At 34.4% G+C, this 21,094-nt stretch overlaps 3 protein-coding genes across 6 annotated transcripts; 2 read left to right on the forward strand and 1 right to left on the reverse strand.

Moving 5' to 3' along the window:
- Positions 1-233: 233 nt before the first annotated feature.
- On the forward strand, positions 234-12,456 carry LOC141707013 (uncharacterized). 2 transcript variants are annotated; one of them, XM_074509967.1, is made up of 10 exons: positions 234-757; positions 2,337-2,490; positions 3,195-3,369; positions 6,001-6,116; positions 8,049-8,108; positions 8,780-8,930; positions 9,240-9,306; positions 10,658-10,729; positions 10,863-10,928; positions 12,246-12,456. In XM_074509967.1, the coding sequence occupies exons 1-10, from the start codon at positions 461-463 to the stop codon at positions 12,378-12,380; spliced, it is 1,293 nt and encodes a 430-aa protein (XP_074366068.1). In that variant the 5' UTR covers positions 234-460; the 3' UTR covers positions 12,381-12,456. The 2 variants fall into 2 exon arrangements, with proteins under 2 accessions (XP_074366068.1, XP_074366069.1); XM_074509968.1 differs by having other exon boundaries at positions 12,186-12,322.
- A 257-nt stretch (positions 12,457-12,713) lies between these two features.
- LOC141707014 (small ubiquitin-related modifier 1-like) lies at positions 12,714-13,651 on the reverse strand. Of its 3 annotated transcripts, none has more exons than XM_074509969.1 (3): positions 13,493-13,651; positions 13,056-13,205; positions 12,714-12,932 (listed from the first exon to the last, which is right to left on the reverse strand). In XM_074509969.1, exons 1-3 carry the CDS (start codon positions 13,565-13,567, stop codon positions 12,852-12,854), a joined length of 306 nt encoding a protein of 101 aa, XP_074366070.1. In that variant the 5' UTR covers positions 13,568-13,651; the 3' UTR covers positions 12,714-12,851. The 3 variants fall into 3 exon arrangements, with proteins under 3 accessions (XP_074366070.1, XP_074366071.1, XP_074366072.1); XM_074509970.1 differs by having other exon boundaries at positions 13,056-13,182; positions 13,493-13,600; XM_074509971.1 differs by lacking the exon at positions 13,493-13,651 and adding an exon at positions 13,284-13,486 and having other exon boundaries at positions 13,056-13,182.
- Positions 13,652-14,396: 745 nt separating this feature from the next.
- On the forward strand, positions 14,397-16,734 carry LOC141705830 (clathrin coat assembly protein AP180-like). Its single transcript, XM_074508710.1, has one exon. It carries the CDS (start codon positions 14,439-14,441, stop codon positions 16,620-16,622), a length of 2,184 nt encoding a protein of 727 aa, XP_074364811.1. The 5' UTR covers positions 14,397-14,438; the 3' UTR covers positions 16,623-16,734.
- The last annotated feature ends 4,360 nt before the right edge of the window (positions 16,735-21,094 follow it).

Genomic DNA, 21,094 nt, shown 5'->3' on the forward strand with positions numbered 1-21,094 from the left:
GAATAGTTTTTCGTTGGTAGGTTCTTCCTTTTTTTTTGATGTACGTCGTACACAAAAGCGTATGTGGTGTGTAAAAATGGCAGGCTTCTAGCATCTAGGTATATTGGGCACGCGCAGACCTTAAATTGGTTATTTTGATCGTTTTTTCTGCGACGGATTTAAAGTGAGTAATCTTAATATACGTCTACTAAAAAATATATAAAGAATTCAGAGCTGGGAGAGAGTAACTAAAAAAAATGTGAGAAATAATTAATTTGTTTAAGCAAACGGCCCCCAAACAGTCCCCAAACAGTCCTCGTTGTCTCGGTTAACATGTCACTTTCTAATTAACATTTCGCAATTCATAGCACCCAGCAAGGCATACACACACCACCACTGTTGATGTACACAAACTTAACCAATTCAATTAAAACCCTGTATATCTTCAACTCCATGTAAAAAAATCATAGCAGTAAAAAAAATGAGTAACAGCGATGCGATGATGATGATGAGCGTCCTCGCCGGCGGCGACGCCGACACTGATGACGTGGAATCGCAACAACCGCAACAACGACAACGTAGCAGTCACTCACTTGAATTATCAGCAGCTGCAGCAGTAGCTTCTAGATCGATTGAAAGAAGCGATAATTCAAAACGAAGAAATGAAAGTGAAGAAGATGATGACGACGATAATCATATAGTTCCGCTTTTATCGCACTCTCAGAAACCTAAAATCAACATCTTCTCGCTCTCTTACTCTCGACCTAAATCTAACCGAGTATGTTTTTAACTATCCTGCACCTGTTAATTAAATTCAAATTTATATCGGTTTTTGAATTGTTGTGTTTATGTATTTTTAGCTGCTGTTGATTTCTGACCGAGTATGTTTTTAGTTATGTGCACTGTTAATTAATTAGGATTGAGCGTGTTTATGGTTTTTAACTGAGGTTGATTTTTGGAGTTTGTTAGTTGTGTTTGTTAGTTTACTTGTCGATTTAAGTTGAATTGTGTGGCAAGTAGTTTGAATTATTTTTCGATTGAGAAGTTAGGTCTAGGGTTTAGGAATGTGTGATAATAGTGAAACTTTCATGAGTTGGACCTAGCTCCGACTGAGTATGTTTATAAGTTATAACTATCCTGCACTGCTAATTTGTTTTATTGGACTGTCAACTGTGTATGTGTGTGGGTATTTTAGTAACTGCTATTGGTTTTCGGAGTTTGTTAGTTGCGTAATTGGTTTACGTATCCGATTTACTCTGAATTGTAGTTTGAACTATTTTTCGGTTGAGAATTTAGGTCAAGAGGTTCAGAAATGTGTAATTACAGTTTAACCTTGATGATTTGATGCATGTTGTTGGTTGAAAGCCGCTCTACATAGACAGTACATATTGATTTAACTCTGAATTGTAGTTTGAACCGTTTTTCGCTTGAGAGTTTAGGTCTAGGGGTTCAGGAATGTGTAATTACAGTAAGACTTTGATAAATTGATGTGTGTTGTTGGGTAAAAGCTTCTACATAGACAGTATGTAAATTATTCAATAAATAAAATAATACAATACACAGGACACCTAAAGAAATTAATGATATTATCATGTACTTTTTTGGTTCATATTATTTATTTTTCCGATTACCTAAAGAAAAAAACAAAAGTGCCCATTAGAGAATATTAAGGATACTAGAGGTGGAAGGGGAGCATGAAATAGAGACTCAGAGTATAGTGAAAAAAGAAATGAGTGTATTGTTTTATTATGAAAAGATTTTTAAATGATATGGGTAAAGGTCTTAATGAATGGAATGAGTATTGATTTGTACACTAAGAGGAATGAGCTCTAGTTAGACTCGTGGAGCGAATGGAGGGAAAATGAATTTTTTGCATCATATGTATACAACAAAACTTCAGTTCCATTACACTCCCACCCCAGTCCTATCCTTTTAACCAGACAAAGTATTTTTCTAATTTGAAGATGAATGATTATTCAAATTTTTACCAATATCCTTCACAAATCACCATAAAACTTGCCATCTTTATACTTGTCAAATTATCTGTTCTTACACTTGATCCATCTTTTTTCCCTCAATTCTTCTTCATATCTTTATTTCATTAAACCAATGAGAAGAAGCAATAATCTCATAATAGAAGTTATTAGTATTTTGGCTAGATGCTGCCCGTATATGATTTGGAGTAACTCTTATCTTGACGCCCTTAAGATTTAAGAGGTATGAGCTGCACGTACGCTTTTGAAGCCGGGCCTTTCCAGCAATGGGGCCTAGTAGTTTCCTACATGTAACAAAATCATGAAAATAACATCGGAGACTAAAACAAAGAACTAATTTGTATTCTTATTGTTTATTTGCAGGAGCAGATCACAAGATTAGCAGAAACAGAGACATCACAGTTCATCCTGTCTATAATGTGGGTATGGGGTGGTTCTAGATATTCTGGTCTTATGTGTGTGGCCTTGTCATCGTTTATCTACTGTATGATGGAAGTTCTTACAGACTTACTCTCTGGTTAGTAATCTCTTTGCTTTCAGTTGCAAAATAAAGGTATTTGATGGAGTTTAGCACATGTGGTGCGAGTTAAGACAAACACATGAAGGGACTTCAATCAAATAATTATTGTCAGAAAACCTTTTAATGATAATGCAAACATATTTTATGTCATTGAATTTCAAAAAGCTAAGAATAACTTGAGAGTAGGGCTTGGGACGAGTTAGATGTAAGCCATATCGTACCTCTACATCCTTCCTATCGTAAGAAAATAGTATGATTTTCTCAAATTTTGGTGCAAATTTTAAAATGCTTCATTTGTTCTCTATGAAGTAAAATGTTTGGGACTTGTATCATTAATTGTATCCCCGTTATATTATATTCAAATCTATCATTGGCTAGTCATCGCATGACTGACCGATAATTCATTTCTCCCACACTGTTGGTTTCTGGCTCTAGTTTTAGGCAGTTTCAGTTTATCTTTAAATATATTAACTACCGCTGTCTTTGCAGACACACATTCTGACATGTGTGAACTAGAATTTACAACCCCTGCCAAGGATTATGTACTACTTACAGTTGTGTAGAGTAATTTTAACGATCAATGTATCTAGTCATCATCTTGGGAACCATTGGGAATGTACCTTTGTATTCTTTAATATTTTCTATGGATATCCCTATCTTCTAATTGCCAGTTGATTGTTTTCCTTTTTTTCAATCGACAGTGCAACCTATTCCTCTATTTGAGATAGCATTCACAAGGTGTACAATAATGGCGGTAATATCATTTGTTTGGTTGAAGAAAAGTGGCTATCCAGTATTTGGACCAGCAAATGTCAGGAAACTTCTAGCTTCAAGAGCTCTTGTTGGTTACATTTCATTGATGAGTTTTATATACTGGTCAGTGTTAATTGTACTCCTATTTTTGATGATGTATAATGTCTATTTAACTTGCAAGTTGCAAAAAATGATTAATATTATCTTCTCTGCTCAAGTATTATGTTAAATATAGTAGAAACTGCAATATCTTGTGGTATACATATTTTGCCCCTTCTGTCTCTAGTCTGTTACACATAATATCCATTGTTTATCAAAACAACAAAAGTAAATGGTCTTGGTTGTTAATCAAAATATCAGTTTAGGTCTTTAAAGTGGGTTCTCTTTGCCTTCCATGCAGACCAAATGAAGCAAATAGTTGCATATTCCTAGGCCCTTCATTTCTTTCTTTACTAAAAGCATCAGCTCACAGTGTTATTCACTGATAAACGACTATGAGACTGACTCCAAGTAAAGCAGTATATGAATGGACTCTTCTTATGGCAGGTGCTAGCTCTAGAGAACATAAAAATCAATTTGATGCTTTATCAAATAGTTTGTGTAGGTTATATATGTGTTTGCTCAGATTCATTGGATTATTGTGATGGATGATCCCTGGATTCATCTAATAGACATGGTTCACATCTCTGTTTTGTCAGTCTGTGTATGTACAATTACTTTCATTTATATTTAAAAAATATATGATTTACTATTAAAAATATAAAATTGCACAATGGCAAATTCTGCAAGTGTCGAACATATATATATATATATATGTATTCAATTTTGTCTTCGCATTCAGCTAGAAACATGACAAATTTTACTCAATATCATAATCGTGTATCTTCATGATAATTGTTAATATAATTTGTTTCCACATATCAAAAAAGTATACCCTAATGATACAAAGTTGGGTGTATATTCTCATGATTACCTGATTGGAAATTTAGCTGGAGTAAATAAAAGAAATAGGTTTGACTATTTAACTGGAGAAAAATAATTCAGGCCAATATTATAGGTGAATGAAGGATTTCCCTTAAGATGTATACGAAGAGTGAATGAATTGGGACAAATTATCTTTTCTTAAAGGATGATTATGATGGAGTGAAGGGACTGCCAATTATGCGGCAGGTAACTGTTCATGCTTCTGAGGATTGGTAATAGAAATAATCTGAATCAAACCAGATATGGTTATGGGTTTGTGAGTGGTGCATCGTATTTGTGACCTTCCGACGTACCACTGTAAATGCATGGGCTCATTACTACAATATAATGTGATTAATACAACAACTCATGAAATATTACTTTTGTCTCTTTTTGTTTCTTTTCATTGCCCCCATGATCACTTCATATATGTTTTACTAAATTTAAAAATTGGCACTACTAGTAAGTTTACAAGGGCAGCGGTGCCTTGAACATGATTCTTTTTTCACCAAGGGGAAAAGTTAGGTTAGGGCTACATACCTATGATATTTTTCAGCTAAGCGCAAGCCGCTCAGTTGGTTCAAATATTCGTTTTTATCTATGCACGCATGGTGTATAAAGGTATTTACAAACCTAGAGATCCAAAATTTACTGTAAAATAACTTATTTGATGTATTTAAGAGTAATACATAGTTTATAGTCATAAAAATATACAGGTCTAAGCCACAAAAAATAACTACAAATGGAAGCAATTTTATGATGAGTAAAGGCGCTGCCGCTAACCGCATTTTGAGCAAGGCGGGCCCACATTTCAATCATTGGCCCCTTTTACCACATTGGATATGCTTTTTGGAAATGCGTATATATCTAAATTATTTTTCACTCAACTATATGCATGTTAAAAGTGTGTATAATTAGGGAACTATAATTTTTTTATTTTGTTATGACATGGTAATGCATATGTAATTGCAAGCTGCACAATTCACGTTTTAGACAACATTCTTATCATGTGACATGCATGCCTGTGATGCGCACTGTGCTACAGATCTGAAGGATTAATGCTGTTAATATGCGGCCATTGTGTGGTCGGTTGCGCATCATCAAGATGCGTGATGGCTCACAGAATGCATGTCTACACGACCTTTTTTTGTCAGTCATCACACATCACTCACATGTATACCAGATACACCTTTTTCTAAATGCGTATCACCCCTGCACGGCATTTTCCAATTTTTTATTTAATTACTAACCAGTAACCACACAATTTAATAATTTTGTACATCCACTAAATGCTGCGTGAATTTTCCATATGGTTGGATTGCTGAAACTATCGTGATAATTTTGTTTATATGGTAAGGTAGGAAGTAATCTACGCATAATCACGTTGAAGCCAAAACAATTTGTTTCTATTAATTTTATGATGTTCTATGTGACAAATACTCCTGCTTTTTCAACTTTAATAATTTCCCTTATTCACCTCTATCTAGCAAAAGGGAACTTTTCAGTTAACGTTAATTATGTTAACAATTAGAATGAAAGGATTATGACCTTTGGAGTTCTTCATTTTAAACAAGTTAAAAAAATTCTGTTAGTTACCTTTTGTGTTGGCCCAGGGGCCAGATAACTACATCTCTATTTGCCAAAAGGAAAGAAATAAAGGCAGCGCATTTGATTAGAGGCTCATTTCTTGCTGCAAAATGACCTAATATGCTTTCTACCGACGATTATTTGTTGGCTGTTTGGAGCTTAATGGAACTCTAATAGTGTTTCGTTTTGCATTTGTTTATTCAGCATCCAGCGGTTATCTCTAGCAGAGGGAATCATTTTGAGCTTTACAACTCCAATAATGGCATCAATTGCTGCAAGATTCGTTTTGCATGAAAAGATCAGAATTTCCGAAGTAGGAGGTATGTTGATTTCTGTTTAGGTGCTTAATTGAAAAAATTGGCCTAGTAGCGCTTGGACAAATCGCATCTTGACTATCGCCGTTAAAGGTGATATTGAGATTGTTTTAATTGTAAGAAAATATTACTGGATTACTTTTACACAAAAGTAGATTAACATTTGGAGTATTCTTGTTAAATGTCGAATCATCACATATGAAAGGATTTTGTATGAGTATATTTTGAACACATATGAGAAATAGGATTGCAATCAAAATAATGAAAGGATTTTGTACGAGTATGTCTTTTTTGCTAGTCAAACACACACACACTATGTAAAGGAAGCGAGGTAGATACAACTACACCAAGATGTGTTGGGTTGTATGAGTATATGTTGACACATAAGATTCCAATCGACAATAATAAATTAATGTAATAAAGAATAGATAAATTATAATTGAGGGGTAAAACTAAATAAATGTGATAAGGATATAGCATTGACTTTAATAAATAATATAGGTATAAGTAGAAACTGTGTAATGGCCAAAAATACCATTATTTTAAACTTTGACAGAAATATCCATTTTGAAAATTTTGGCCAAAAATATTACTCTAATGTGCATTTCAAGATCGGGCATTACTAATACGCGTTTGAATAATGGGCATCACGTTTATAAAATAATTGCAAAAAAATTATATAAGAATGGTAACACATCTTCAAAATGCGCATCACCCTTTAATACCATGTGAGGCGAATCTTGAAGATGTGTATCTGACCCTTAATTAAAAAAAATACGTAATACTCATTTTTTAAATACGTATGTGTAATAACCATTTCCGAAATCGTATTAGTGTGGTATTTTTGGCCAAAAAAAATTAAATTGGTATTCTTGCCACTTTTTCTAAAAAAGTGGTAATTTTGGCATATTTTTACTAGATATTATTGCTCTATATAGTTAGGCACTAAAAACCTCTTCCAACATATTTAAGGGTGAAACCGAAAGGCGCTATATGGAAGAGGGGGGGGGGAGTTTCGGCTTTCAATAAAAAAATATTGGATAATGTCAAATATAATATAACTATGCACTTGTGAGAAAATGAATCGTAGATATTTTCGAATATGTTTACGAGTAAAACAAAATTTGGTAGTATAGGAACCATTAAAAGGGTTTTGACTTTTAATAAAGAGTGTGTATATATAATCAAGATCAAATTTGCATAAGTTAAGTAATTGAAAATTTTGCATTGTTATGTATATATGTGTACACAACAAAGTTCAAGAGAGAACCTTGATAAAAAGAGAACCAGAGAACCATTTCCAAAATTTAATTTTAATATTAGGAAAAAATTATAAATATTTTTTTTATTATGTTGCTTTAAAAAATTCAATTACAAACAATTACGTGCTTGTAAATATAAAAATATTATGAAAAGAAATTAATTTTTATAATTTTTTAAGAATCTGTTTCCATATCTCAAAAACTTTACGAATCTGTTTCTGAGTCTCAGCTAAAAAGTTTGAAAATATTACATAAATCTTCCTGAATATTCAATTAGTGATTCAAATATTAATTTTGAAAATTATATAATAATAATTGAAATATGAATATATAATTTTTTTATATAAAATAACAAAAAAATATCCTACTCATCTGGCCTTAAGTTTAAGATGTCAAGATTCAGTCGCATGTCCTACTCATGAAAGAATTCGTTAAAGAGTTGGTAAGTACACAATTTAGCTTATGCTATCCACAAATGACGCCCTAAAATGATAGTTTTGTCTTCCCATTAGTTTTATGTTTCTGCATCTCCACATTATACCATATTGTAGTCTTTCTTCGACTGCAGCAGCCCTCAAAGATTTTTGCTTTGCTTGGGATGTATGTAATCACTCTAATATCTATATTGGTAACCTTTTTTATTTCCAAATTGGAAGTTCATGTGTTGCATTTTCAGGTCTTTCTTGCAGTTTCTTTGGCATGCTCTTCATTTTCCACTCGATGCTTCTCACACAAGGTATTGAAGTGAGTTGGTAAAACCTCCTGTATTAGAAATTTGAAAGGATTTTTGTATTAGACAGGAAATTTTATAATGTGACATCTAATTACCAAATTAACAACCGGAGTGTGGTTCAGATATCTGATTCTAACTCATTATTTCGTTTTATGCATTGTTCTTGTTTAACATGTAAATTGTATTGTGTTTGTGTTCTTTGAAATTCTTCCTGATTTCTGTAGAAGGTAGCTAGTCAAATCTTTCATTTTCTTCCTTGCTTGGTTGACGTCATTACAAAAAGTTACTAGTTTGTGGAACCTTCTCTTTCTGGCTTGCCAACTGATTTTTCTGTAGCAGAAGTAAGATTTTGAAGCTTTCAAGTCTGCATGGATGCATTGTCTTACCCCGTATTTGGTCTGGGATATGTCACCATAATTTGGAGTATTTAAAGATGGCTTTGGGAATTCTTTTTTACCTTCTTGAATCTTTTAATTTTTGTCTCCAGTAATATCTGGATATAATAGAAAAGAAGTTTGGATAACTATCTGCCATAGACTTGCACATTTTCTTGTTTTTATTTTCTAAAACACCGTAATAGCTTGAAGTGCAAGAGGGGATTTGTTTCCAAATACTAAATATTTTAATTAATAACGCTCTGTGCATGATTAAATCTTCTTGTGGGATCTCTACAGGAGGAATGGTAAAATTCGGGCAAGCCGGTGATTCACTTGTACGAGAAACTGATCAGACTTACGGGCTTGTAATTGGTCTGTTTTCCTCCATACTTGGTGGTATCAGCTATTGCCTTATTCGCGCTGGAGCAAAGGCATCTGATCAACCTGTGTAAGATCACTTGTTGCCTTCTACGGTATTTTTCTTTTTAATTGTAAAATACCTGAGTTCAGGTCTTTTGTGATTAGTTAAATTTTGTATAGCAAATACTAAGTGCTTAGTAAACAATTGCCTCATGTAAATGCCAACGTTGATGTCTAATAATTCATTACACGACTTATCTTTTGATGGTACTAGCTTGTTTTTCTGTTATATTTTTTGGATTATAATACAATGATGTTTTCATCATAATGTTCATGTGTTAGCAATAATGTTTATAGCAGTTACCGATTCTCATTTATTTTAATTGTCAATTTTCAGATTGACAGTGTTTTCGTTTGCTGTATTTGCTGGTCCTTTGGCAGCAATATGTACATTTGCCTTCCAAGTAAGATGAGTTGGTTTTGTAAATTACATATGACACATCTTTGCCTTTCTGCTTTGTTTCCTGGTGATGTATATTTCGTTTGACTTCTAAAAGGCCCTGACCTGTGATTTACTTTATGTCCTGTGTTCTAGTTGTTTAAGTTATCATTTACTTGTACAGTGTAAATGTTCTGTATTACATCTCAGAATTATTGCCTGTTCTGTTTATGTTTATCCTTTACATGAAATTTCTGGGAATGTGATACAAGTAATTAGTCGCTCATAAATGAAGTTGCAATTATTTGTTTAAAACTTTTGGTGTGGTGGACATATTTGCTTAAGATAATTACACCGTTGTTGGCAATAGGAAGTTTACTTGGGCAGTGTCATTTGTTCTTTCTGAAACTGCATATCGGGCAACAATAAAGACACAAGATGAGCATCAGAAGTGTTATGAACAAGAAACTCTTCTCGTGGCCATTTAATGTCTTTTATCTATGTTAAATTTGCGGGGTTCCATATTTGCTAAAGATAATTACAGCATTATTAGCAATAGGAAGATCACCTTGGTAGTGTTCAATGTCATATTTGAAACTGCATGTCGTGGAACAATTGAGAGACACAAGATGAGCATCAGAACTGTTATGAACGTGAAAATTCTTGTAGCAGGCTATTTAATGTCTTTGATCTATGTTAAGTGTTAACTGAATCATACAGTTTGATACAGTTGGTGGAAGTGCAATTTAATTCCATGTTCTAGGTAATTTGGTCACTATTATGCACCTTCGCAGTTTTAAGAGCTGCCTTACTTCGGCACTTGCTATTGATGCATATAACATCTCAATAAGTTGGTTCCTTTTGCTGGAATCTTCATTTCTTAGTCTTTCCAGAATCTCCAAAAAAAATCAAGTATTTCTGATGGGGGTGTTTAGTTAGCTTATCTTCAGAAAATGAGTACCTGTTGGAAAAAGTACCAAATTGGGTACTTTTAAGTTTTACTGATACGAGTACTTTTTTTTTCAAGATTATCTTAGAGAAACATTCTAGTGGAAAAATAGTTCTCATTTTTTTAGAGTAGCTGAAAAAACACCCCCTGTGTATGTAATTTAAATGCTCGAACATTTGTTTCCGGTGTAAAAAAGGTCAATCTTGCTATACTTGTATCATGTATTTTGTTTAGTCTCCCTAAATAGTTGGTGCTATGTTAAGGTGATGCACTATTAATATTTCTATGAGGCACTGGCTTGCCTTGTCGACCATATACATTATTTCATTATCTGCAATTGACCTTTACCACCAAAAAAAGGCTGTCGGATATCTTAAAGCTATATATAGGTCCAATGTATGCTCACTTCATCACTCCTTCAATGCAGGAATTTGTGATGCCTGGTTTTTATTCTTTCATCCTAATGGTTATAATGGGTTTACTGGCCTTATTCGCGGAGGTAATGTTCCGAGCTCTTTTAATTTTCTGCATGTTTTCCATGAAGATGCAATTAACATAGGTTTAATACTTTCTAAGTTTCCTGACCATGTTCGAGAAATATATAGACTGAAGAACCCTAACTCTTGATGCAGATTTTTTTAGCTCGAGGACTTCAACTAGAGAAAACGAGTAAGGTTGCAAATGTTCAGTACCTTGAGGTAATATTCTTCATTTGTTATGACTTCTGTGAAATAATCTTGCAGTATCACCTTCTAGCATCAAAATATTGCAGACTATTATCACCTAAACAAGGTTATGGATTTGTCTGCTTTAGTATGCTATAGGAAATTCAAATTGGCGTGCAATCATAGATATACTTGAGAATCCAAATAAGCAAATTACAACTTTACAGTAAAGTGAAAAGGAAATGAACAAATATTATAAATATTTGCACTTGAGCTGCGCCTCAAGTTCAATACCCCCACCGTATGATTTACTCTATGCATTAATGTCCAGTTATGGCACATCTAGTGCAACTCCAGTCATCAACCTCTTGTTATGGACTAGTCCTTTGGTAACAACCAAGACTATTGGCCTGAGCCTTAATGTGGGTGACGCGGAACGAAAAATTAGAATATTAATTTGTATTTATTATTTATTATTAGTTAGAAATAGATTTAATTGTTATTTAAAATATTGTTATGTTATTTATAAGTATTAGTAGGAATATTCTAGATTAGGGTAGGAATATTAGTATGTTTCTAACATTACCCATTACTAATTGAAATTTAATGACATAACTAGATTAAGAAGTGCATCTAAGAATCCCGTTTGGTCTCGGACTCATAAATTTTACAAAGGTTTTGATGATGTCAGATTTCTTGTACTTTGGTCCAGTTTTAGAAACAGGTTGGCAAGTGACCCAGCCTAAACAATAATTTTGCGGTTTAATGACGAACCTGAGGTTCAGTTTAGACCTCAGGTTAGTCAAGACATTTATATATTTAATATAAAATGTGCATGAGTTATATAAATCCACCAATAATTTAGAGACTAATTGGATTATATTTGTAACAAGGGTTCATTTGTTACATCTGAAAAAACAAGCTAAAATTTCAAGAATTTCGAGTGTGCTGAATGAGTTAAATTTAGTAATAAATGAATATTGTTGGCTGGCAATAAATTTTTTAAACTAATTCAATCTTAATATTGACCCATTTACTATAGTGACTGATTAGTATGATTTTTGAAAAAATATGTATTTAATATGTTTAAATGATATTTGATTCTGATTATTTTATAGTATTAATCCGCAAGAGTAATTAAAAGTTTATAACCTTTTTCTACATCAATTGAAAATCATAAAAGAAACATATATGGAGTATTTTTGAATTAATTATGTTGAAACATTTAGCAATTCTTACTTGTAAGTAAATAATGAATTTGTTGTGGTTATTGGGAATTTCAATGTGCAGTTATTACGTGTAAGTGAATAATGAATTTGTTGTGGTTATTGGGAATTTCAATGTGTTCAGGCTGCTCTCTCGCAAATTTGGGTAATGAGTTCATCCAGAGTTGTTCCATCATTTGGTAGAGTTTTTGGGTGTCTACTTATCTTGGCTTCTGTATCTTCTACTTTGTTTGTTGGACCTGAAAAAGAGGTTGAATGATGCTACTGTATATAGTTAAATTGTAGTTTTGAAAATGCACTTATTTGCTGCTCATATTCTATTCTGCATTTACAAATTTGCATTTCTTTTTTTTTCTTTTTTAGTGTATAGTAAATTACTTGGTTTTTAAAAGGTTTTGTTGAAATATTAAGTAAGTGAGAAGGGAGAAATAGAAACCTGACTGTAAGTACTGGGAGAGTGGAAATGACTGATGAGTTTCTACTATTAGTCTATCCCCAAAATTTTGGCAGAATTTGTTTTTGAATTGCAAGGACCCTTTTGTATAGTGTTCTTAGTTATACTTGGTAAGATGATACTTGGCAAAATTACTAGTAAACTATGAAACCATTAAATAGCATAGAATGACAGACGATTAAATTAATTATGCACATATACATATGTATTTGGCGCAACATAAGAAAATCGAAAGCAGGGAGCTTTTTGTAAACTAAAAACAGCTAATTATATAAATCACTGATAGAGGGAGGGACAGGCAGTGCCCCCTGTTTGGTGCAACATCGCATCAATTTCATCACCATCCTCCATCTCTAGCTGCAACACAAAAACGTGCAAACGTAGGATTAAACAAAACTTTGGCCTTGTTTTCCCATTTTAAGGATTTAAGTTTGAAATATGAGGACAATGTTCCTCGGTGAAATGAGGTTGGATGGGTACCTCATGAGGAGTCTGCTCGGCACGGAGACGACGTCCGTCAAATAAGAAGGCGATGGAGGTAATGTCAACAGACTGGCGATCACAGTATGCATTCATAAGCTTCTTCAGTTGTGTGCTCCTTTTAATCCTGAAAAACACCTCGTTCCCATCCTGTATCAATCATTATAACCGGGACAAAATTTACAAGAGATGTAAAACATGAATTTTAAACACAATAACCTATATTACCTTGTGTAGATCATTCGGGACTTCAACATTTTCTCCATTAAATTATGAAGGTCGGTACTTAAAAAATTGAAATTGCGATTGATTTTGTAAACTAACCGGGACAAAAAATTGGTTCAGCATGGAGATTTTGGCACTGTGATTTTCATTTCAACATAAACCAATACATATACATCAAACTCTATATGAGAAATGAGATGAAAAATAAGTACCTGGCCTTTAACCTTGAGATTGATGTGATCACCACTTGGCTTCTTGTCTTCATCTACTCCACCTTGTTGACTCATGTTTTCTCAGTGTGGAGAACTCAGAAAAATGTGTTGTGTAAATTTATAAAAAAAAAATGGCTTAGCAGTAGGCAGTAGCTTTAAAACCACGCTGACTATTTTTGTCACTTTATCCTTTTTAATATTTTTTTCCTTTTCGTTTTTTTAACTTTAATAGTCATTTTTATTGGATAAGGACGACTTCCCCCTTGTTTTTGTTTTTCAAATTGTAGAGTACCCGTGATAGTTGATAATCTGTTACGTTTCAGTTTTTGTTTTTCGATACAGTACCTTTTAAATAATTATTTATAGCAAAGTAAGTTTATATTTCTTTGAAATGTTATGATGAACAGCTAGTTTACAAAATAAAAATAAAAATATGATAAATTTTCCACACCAAACAAGCTCCTATTAGCTTTTTATTTTAATTTGTAAAAGGATAACAGTATCCAAAGACACATCTACATAATTATTGAAAATTTAGCTAATAAAATAATAAAATTACAATACTGCCATTTTTTGTTAACTGGGATCATATTACAGCATAACAAAAAATTTAGATAATAGTTTTTCATTGTTTAGATCTATGAATCATGTAATTTAGATAAGGCTGGAAGACTTCTTCTTTTTTTCCCCAGGGCTAGCAAATCTAATTAAATCACATTATTTTTCATTGTAATATCACTTTTTATTAGTTCAACTTTGGAAAATTATCTGAAGCATATTTGAAAATTAACGGACCTGAGAAAAGAAGGGTACGAGACTTGATCACTTGTAGAGGTTATGAGGGAGTCAAGGAGAAACCTCCATTTCATTCTCTATCAAAAAAAATCTCCATTTTTCTGCACTTTCTCCTCTTTTTCTTCCTCTCCCCTTTGACATTCCTAATACAATGCCGAGCACGCTTACTAAGGCCATTGAAGCAGTAAAGGATCAAACTAGCATTAGTATCGCAAAGGTTGCTAGCAGCACAAAGCTTGATGTTGCAATCCTCAAAGCCACCACACATGACAATGTACCCCCAGACGAACGTTACATCTATGAAGTTGTCCACCTCGTTTCGTCTCATAAAATTTATGCAAGATCTTGTGCTAGAGCCATTGGCCGGAGGATCGGGCGCACGAGTAATTGGATCGTGGCATTAAAATCGTTGATGCTAGTTCTTCGAATATTTCAAGACGGTGATCCGTATTTTCCTAGAGAAGTCCTCCATGCTATGAAACGCGGTGCCAAAATTCTCAACCTCTATAACTTTCATGATGACTCTAACTCAAGGCCGGGGGATTACACTGCATTTGTGCGCACATTTGCTTATTATCTCGACGAGCGGTTGGATTGTTTTATAACGGGGAAGCTTCATAGGCAATACACGATAAAAGAGAGAGAAAGAAGTGGCCGTAGGGACTACCAAAGACATAAGGAGGTTATTCATGATATGAAACCTCCAGTGCTGCTTGACAGGATCACGTTCTGGCAAAGATTGCTCGACAAAGCCATTGGTACAAGACCAACCGGTGCAGCCAGTACTAACCGGCTGGTCTTGATATCTCTCTACGCGATTGTACAGGAGAGTTTTGATCTTTACAAAGACATCTCTGAGAGACTAACTCTTCTTATTGATGGTTTCTTTCATTTGGAGTACCATTTATGTGTTGGTGCTTTTGAAGCTTGTGTTAAGGCCTCCAAACAAAACCAAGAGCTTAGAGATTACTATTCTTATTGTCTAAGTTTAGGTGTAGGTAGATCATCTGAATACCCTAGCATTCAGACAATATCCCAAGAGTTAATTGAAACGTTACAAGAATACTTGAAAGACCAATCTTCTTTTCCAGCATTTCCAAGATCTCCACGTAGGCTAGCTCTCCCACCACCTCGACCGTCAAACTCATCACGGCTTAAAAGCTATGATAGCTATGATGGGCATTCACGGAGAAGAAGCTATGACAGCTACGACAGACAGTCCGAGTTTGCTGAATATTCCACAAGTAGATTTTCTAGGGGATATACGAAATCTAGATCGCGTCGTACATTAGAGGAACTACTAAATGCTGCAGAGACAGCAACAAGACAGCGGAATTCCATAGACTTGGAGGCTTATAATACTGATCAATTTGACGATCAAACTCAACAATATCACACACTTAGACCAAGTGATGCAGGTTCAACTCAGTCATTACCCACACTATATGCAATGCCGGATTTATTATCTTTGGATGATTGGCCTGATCAAGCACAAGAACCTCAACCGGAGCAACAACAATCACAATCAAACATTGCAACTGGTTGGGAGCTTGTACTATCAGAAGCCATACAATCACCATCTTTTCATACGGAGCCAAACAAATCAGACACCTTTAATGCCTTTCCTGGACAAGAAGAACGAGGGCAAGAAACAAGTTCGGGAGATAATTGGGAACTTGTGCTCGAAGAAAGTAAGGGACAACCAGTACAGCTAGAGCCTAACAAATCAGGCACGTTTGATCCCTTCTCTGCACCTGAACATCTAAACGGGCAAGAAATGAGTTCGGGACAGGGTTGGGAGCTTGTGCTGGCAGACACTGCAACACAAGCACCACAACAACATCCAGGTTCCATATCATTTATAAACAATTTGTATGATCAACCGACAACATCTTCGACAAGTACTTATAACCCATTCTTGGACGAACCAGGGGAATTAGCTATAGTACCTGTTGTTGCTCCAACTGCAGCCAGCACTAGTCCAGGAAATTTTGAGTTAGGGTTTCAGACTAATGATGCATTTTCAGCAATGCCTACATTTCAAGCAACTCCAGTGTACGGATCAGCGCCTACATTTCAAGCAGCTCCAACAAACGGAGTGCCTACATTTCAAGCAACTCCAAGATACGGAGCCCCTACGTTTCAAGAAGCTCCATCATACGGAATGCCTACATTTCAAGCAGCAACGGCAACATTTTCTACTCAAAATTCAAACGAAAATGACCCATTCTCTGATCAAATGTTCAACGGTTCGATTAGTAAACAGAACTCGGTGAATGAACAACAGTTATGGTTGCAGCAACAAAATGAAATCATGGCAAAATATATGGCTTAGGTTATCAACAACACAGTTCTAGTATTGTTTTTAAATTTTGTAATTTTTTATTAAATTTAATCTTTGTGATATAGATCGTAATAATAGCATGAGTTCCTAGTGTATTTTGTTGTTGCTAGTAATATAAGGTATCACAACTTCAAATTCTTTGCTCGTTGCATTGAAAAGCTATTCATCATGTTTTTTTACAACGTTGTTGTTCACTCGTGTGTGCTTCTGAATATCGAATATGAAAAACATGGAGGACCCCCCCCCCCCCCCCAGCTGGAACATGTATGGTTACATAAATAAGTGTCGCTGCGAAAACTAACTAATCGAGTAAAAAGAACTAATTAAATTTTTAGGTTTTTTTTTGTTTACACAGATACATTTATTCCAAAAATTGATTCTTACGATTTTCCAGAACTTTGGTTTTTTATAGTTAATTGCACCCGCCAAGAGAAACTCGTGACCTCATATAAGGAGACACGACCTCAATCACCGCACCAATAATTTACCGGCTATGTTTGTTTTTTTTTTTTTGAAAAAACGGAGTTAGTCCTTGCAAACTAATTTTGGGCTATCCATTGGACAAATTGATGAACCTAATGCTAATACTTTCATCACTTTCGAAGCGGCATAAAAGCCTGCAGAATTTTAAGGATCGGCCCCACGAAAAGAGTAAAATAGTAGCAGGGCCTACAGAACGGGCCGGCCCATATACTTTTATATCTTAAAAATTAGATAAGTTCTCGGACACATTACAATTATCGTTATTAAATATTCTATAATTTTAGTATTAAAATAAATAAATTAATAATCATAATGTGTTCAATTTTAGGTAAGTACAGTATAATTTTTATATGTTGAGCAAGATTGAAACTGTATGTATAACTCAACAGGATAACTTAACATAGAATAAAGGACTTTGAACTAATCTATATTCCACTAGAATCAGTACAGATTGTTTATTGAGCATATACATGATGATTTTGTTTGTTATAGTGAAGAAGATATCAACAGTGATCCGTATGAAGTTCATTAATATGTTCAGGTAACAGAAGAATAAAGTTGGAGTCATCCGAAGCAGTTATCAAGATCAGTGTGGAGACCTCAAGGATTTTTAGTGAAGTTGTTTATATCTGGTACAAGACTTGACACTGATTTGAGAAGATTATAGTACGAAGTCCTGAGAGCGGAACTAGTCACCTGTGAACCAGACCATTGCACTAGGTGTTAGTGATTCGTGAAAGGAAACTAAGGGCTCATTTGACAAATCTGAATCATTTAATCTGAATAGTTAATATTTCTGAATGAATATAATTTCTGAACCGTTATTTTGTAATGGTGGTTCACGGTTTGATAAATCTGAACCATTACATAATATATGATTCAAGAGAACCAATATGTATAATATTTTTAATAACATCATGAAAATTAATGCAAGATATATATAATGTCTTTAATGTATTAGAAAAAAGCAAATACATAATCAAAATACTCAAATATAATTTTATAGATAAATAGAAATAATTAAGAAATATTTGTGATGTCTAGTTACAAGTAATCACCCATTTAAATAAAAAAAAGATTGAATGTAACTAGCCTGACGTAACTTTAAGCATCAATGGACTGGTTCAGAGAGCAAAAAATGAGCAACTGGTTCGGAGAGCAAAAAATGAGCAACTGGTCCAGACAATTATGGATCGTTTATAAGTTTAGGAAAGCCAAACAAATGATCTGAATAACAATTCCTCACTCGTTCAGAAAATTTTGATTCATTCAGTTGTTATCAAATGGGTCCTAAGTAAAATCATTAAGAAGATTGTTAAGTGAGGATTCGTATATGGGAATAAAGGTGTTATGATTCAGACGAAGACTCAAGAGAGAAGACTTGAAGACATGACAGCTTTGAGACTACAGTACTCTACAAAAACTAAGTCAAAGTGATCAATGCCTGGTAGTAGGAGTCACCATGATTAGTACATTAAATATCAGAAATAATATCCTGGTAATACAGTTCAATAAATCAGTACAGGAACTGATCTTGACTTGTATCGGCCTCAGGGAATAAACTAGAGCAAAAATGAATTCAGAGGAGCATGTTATTCCCCTTGGTCACCAGTTAGAGCTCTATAAGCATGTTTGAATATTTTCTAAGGAAAGATTGAGCTCATAGCTTCTCCTTATACTTAGGTCGCAAGAAAGAATGAGCAAGAGAGAGAAATATCCTCCCATGTGCATCCTTGGCCCAGAGAGAATCATTTTGTGTTATACAAGGTGTACTATGTCGCAGCTTAGACTTCCTAGAGAGATCACAGTCGCAAGTTACATGATATAGGGCAATGCAGTCACGAGCTAGGGTGTATAGAAGAAATGCAAGATCGCAACTAAAGAGCTCCAAGGTGAAGCTCCAGTCGCAAGTTAGAATCAAGCATCTCATAATTCTAAGGCAAAATCCTTATGCAACTAGTAGTCGTCAGTAAGGTGCTAATCAAGCTCTTATATTCGCAAGTGAGTAGAATTGCTAAAGCAGATTTCTCATTCCCTATCTAGTCGTAACTTAGGATGTATTTGAGCCCTCTAGTCGCCACTAAGCATGGGAGAATTAATTCTATAAGTGCAAGTCCACCTCCTGGTCACCAGTAAATGTATTATGAAGCTCTAGGGACGCAAGTTAGCATACTTGCAAGCTGTCAAATCAAAAAGGCTTGGTTGATAGAGTGCCACGTGTCCCTTCTCTCTCCTGAATACCTACCATCATATATAATCAAATCAACAGCAACTAAAAATGTATCTCTCCCACATTGAATATAACGAAGCTCTTGCAAATTATATATTCAGAACCTTTGAAAAGCTTGATTTGACAAGGAAAGGTCATGCGCATCTGTTTACTCACCATTTAAAGTCTTACAAACTTGTAACACTCATCATTCAAAACTTCTTTGATTGTATTTAATATCATTTGATAAGAGCTTTAGATCTTTAGAGTGATAACAAGAACCCTAGTTTGATAGCTTTTTGTTTTGGTTCTTTTTATATTTGTAGCTTCGAATCTTTTGTATTTTGAGTTGTAAGCAAACCCTCTCGGTATTTATACTTTGAATAAAAGCATATTTACCAAGAATCTCTTTGTTTGTTTATTTCGTTTTCATAGTTTGATTATCTGCTGCATTTATTTGTGAAAAACAAAAAATATACATTCACCCCCCGCCCCCCTCTCTATATACCTTTTGGACCTAACAATTGGCATCAGAGCTTTTTAATCGATATACAGATCAGCTCTGTTAGATTAGCAAGTTTTGGTTGTTGATTTTGGTTGTACGGAGTCTGGGAGTGCTTCTGGTGGTAGATCTGATTTTGGGTTTGTTGATTTTGACTTGACTGGTTTGGTATTGTTGAATGACTGGGTTATCATATCTTGAGATATTATATTGCGAATTTTTTCTCAGATATGAAAAAATGAGTGCTCAGAAGGTTAGTAGTATTAAGGTTCCTCAGTTCGATAAATCGAGATATAATCTATGTAAGAAGAAAATGTTATTATATATTCGGACGTCAAATTCAGAGTATATAAAGGTATTAAGAGAAAGAAGACATGTGACAATGAAGGAGCATCTGGAGCTTCCTAATATGAGATTGTCATGTCCTGAATCAGAATGGACTGCTCGTAAAAAAGAACTGATAGCTCTGGATGAAAGCATACAGCTTATTTTGGTGGATTCAATGAATGATGATATGAGCCACCAAATTATGGTCTGTGAAAGTGCCAAGCATATGTGGGAGACCATAGAATTGCTTATGGAAAGAACTGAAGATGTCAGGCAAAATCGACTGGATATCTTGACTTTAAAATATAAGGCGTTTAAGTGCTTTCCTGGAGAAAGAATAACACAAGTCTTTGAAAGACTTAATAATTGTTGAATGAATTAAGTATTCATGGCAAGACTTATCCTCAGAGTGAAGTCAACGAGAATTTTATGTTGGTCCCACCTCACCATCTAGAGAACAAGGCTTCATCTGTTCATGAGCGTGTTGATTTTGAAACCATGATACTTGAGAAAATGTATGGTAAGCTGAAGACTCATGAAATGGAGCAGGAATAAATGAAGATCATTTATGATGGTGGTACATTTGATAGCAAGAATACTGAACTACTCAAGACCTGCTCTTGTAGCTAGTGGTTTAAAGAGCTTGACATTACTGCTGAAATTCCTAATTCTAAAGATGAAACGCTCTTTGAAGCTGAGATGGATGATGGAAGCCTTACTGGTAATCCCAGTGACTACTACACCATTGAAGAGCTGCAAGGTATGGAAGACCCTACTATGTCCAATCTAGCAGGGATGTCCAGTAACATTAGGTTTAGAAGGAAGTAAGGCTCTAGGGGTTCTGGAAGCAGCTATCGTGGTCAGAGGTCAAGTTCATCTCCTGGATCTTGTTACAAGATAGGGATGGTAGACAGAAGGAAGTTCAGATGCTACAATTGTGAT

The sequence above is a fragment of the Apium graveolens genome, chromosome 2, assembly GCF_009905375.1.
Source record: "Apium graveolens cultivar Ventura chromosome 2, ASM990537v1, whole genome shotgun sequence".
Classification (NCBI taxonomy): Eukaryota; Viridiplantae; Streptophyta; class Magnoliopsida; order Apiales; family Apiaceae; genus Apium; species Apium graveolens.

What these genes read in the sequence shown, in the direction of transcription:
- LOC141707014 (XM_074509969.1), bottom strand. Translation starts at nt 13,567, where the DNA reads ATGAGTCAACAAGGTGGAGTAGATGAAGACAAGAAGCCAAGTGGTGAT. An exon ending in ATCTCAAGGTTAAAGGCCAG is followed by an intron (nt 13,206 to 13,492) that starts GTACTTATTTTT and finishes TGATTGATACAG; the next exon opens with GATGGGAACGAGGTGTTTTT. An exon ending in CCGAGCAGACTCCTCATGAG is followed by an intron (nt 12,933 to 13,055) that starts GTACCCATCCAA and finishes TTTGTGTTGCAG; the next exon opens with CTAGAGATGGAGGATGGTGA.
- LOC141705830 (XM_074508710.1), top strand. Translation starts at nt 14,439, where the DNA reads ATGCCGAGCACGCTTACTAAGGCCATTGAAGCAGTAAAGGATCAAACT.
- LOC141707013 (XM_074509967.1), top strand. Translation starts at nt 461, where the DNA reads ATGAGTAACAGCGATGCGATGATGATGATGAGCGTCCTCGCCGGCGGC. An exon ending in CAGAATTTCCGAAGTAGGAG is followed by an intron (nt 6,117 to 8,048) that starts GTATGTTGATTT and finishes TTGCATTTTCAG; the next exon opens with GTCTTTCTTGCAGTTTCTTT. An exon ending in AAGGCATCTGATCAACCTGT is followed by an intron (nt 8,931 to 9,239) that starts GTAAGATCACTT and finishes GTCAATTTTCAG; the next exon opens with ATTGACAGTGTTTTCGTTTG.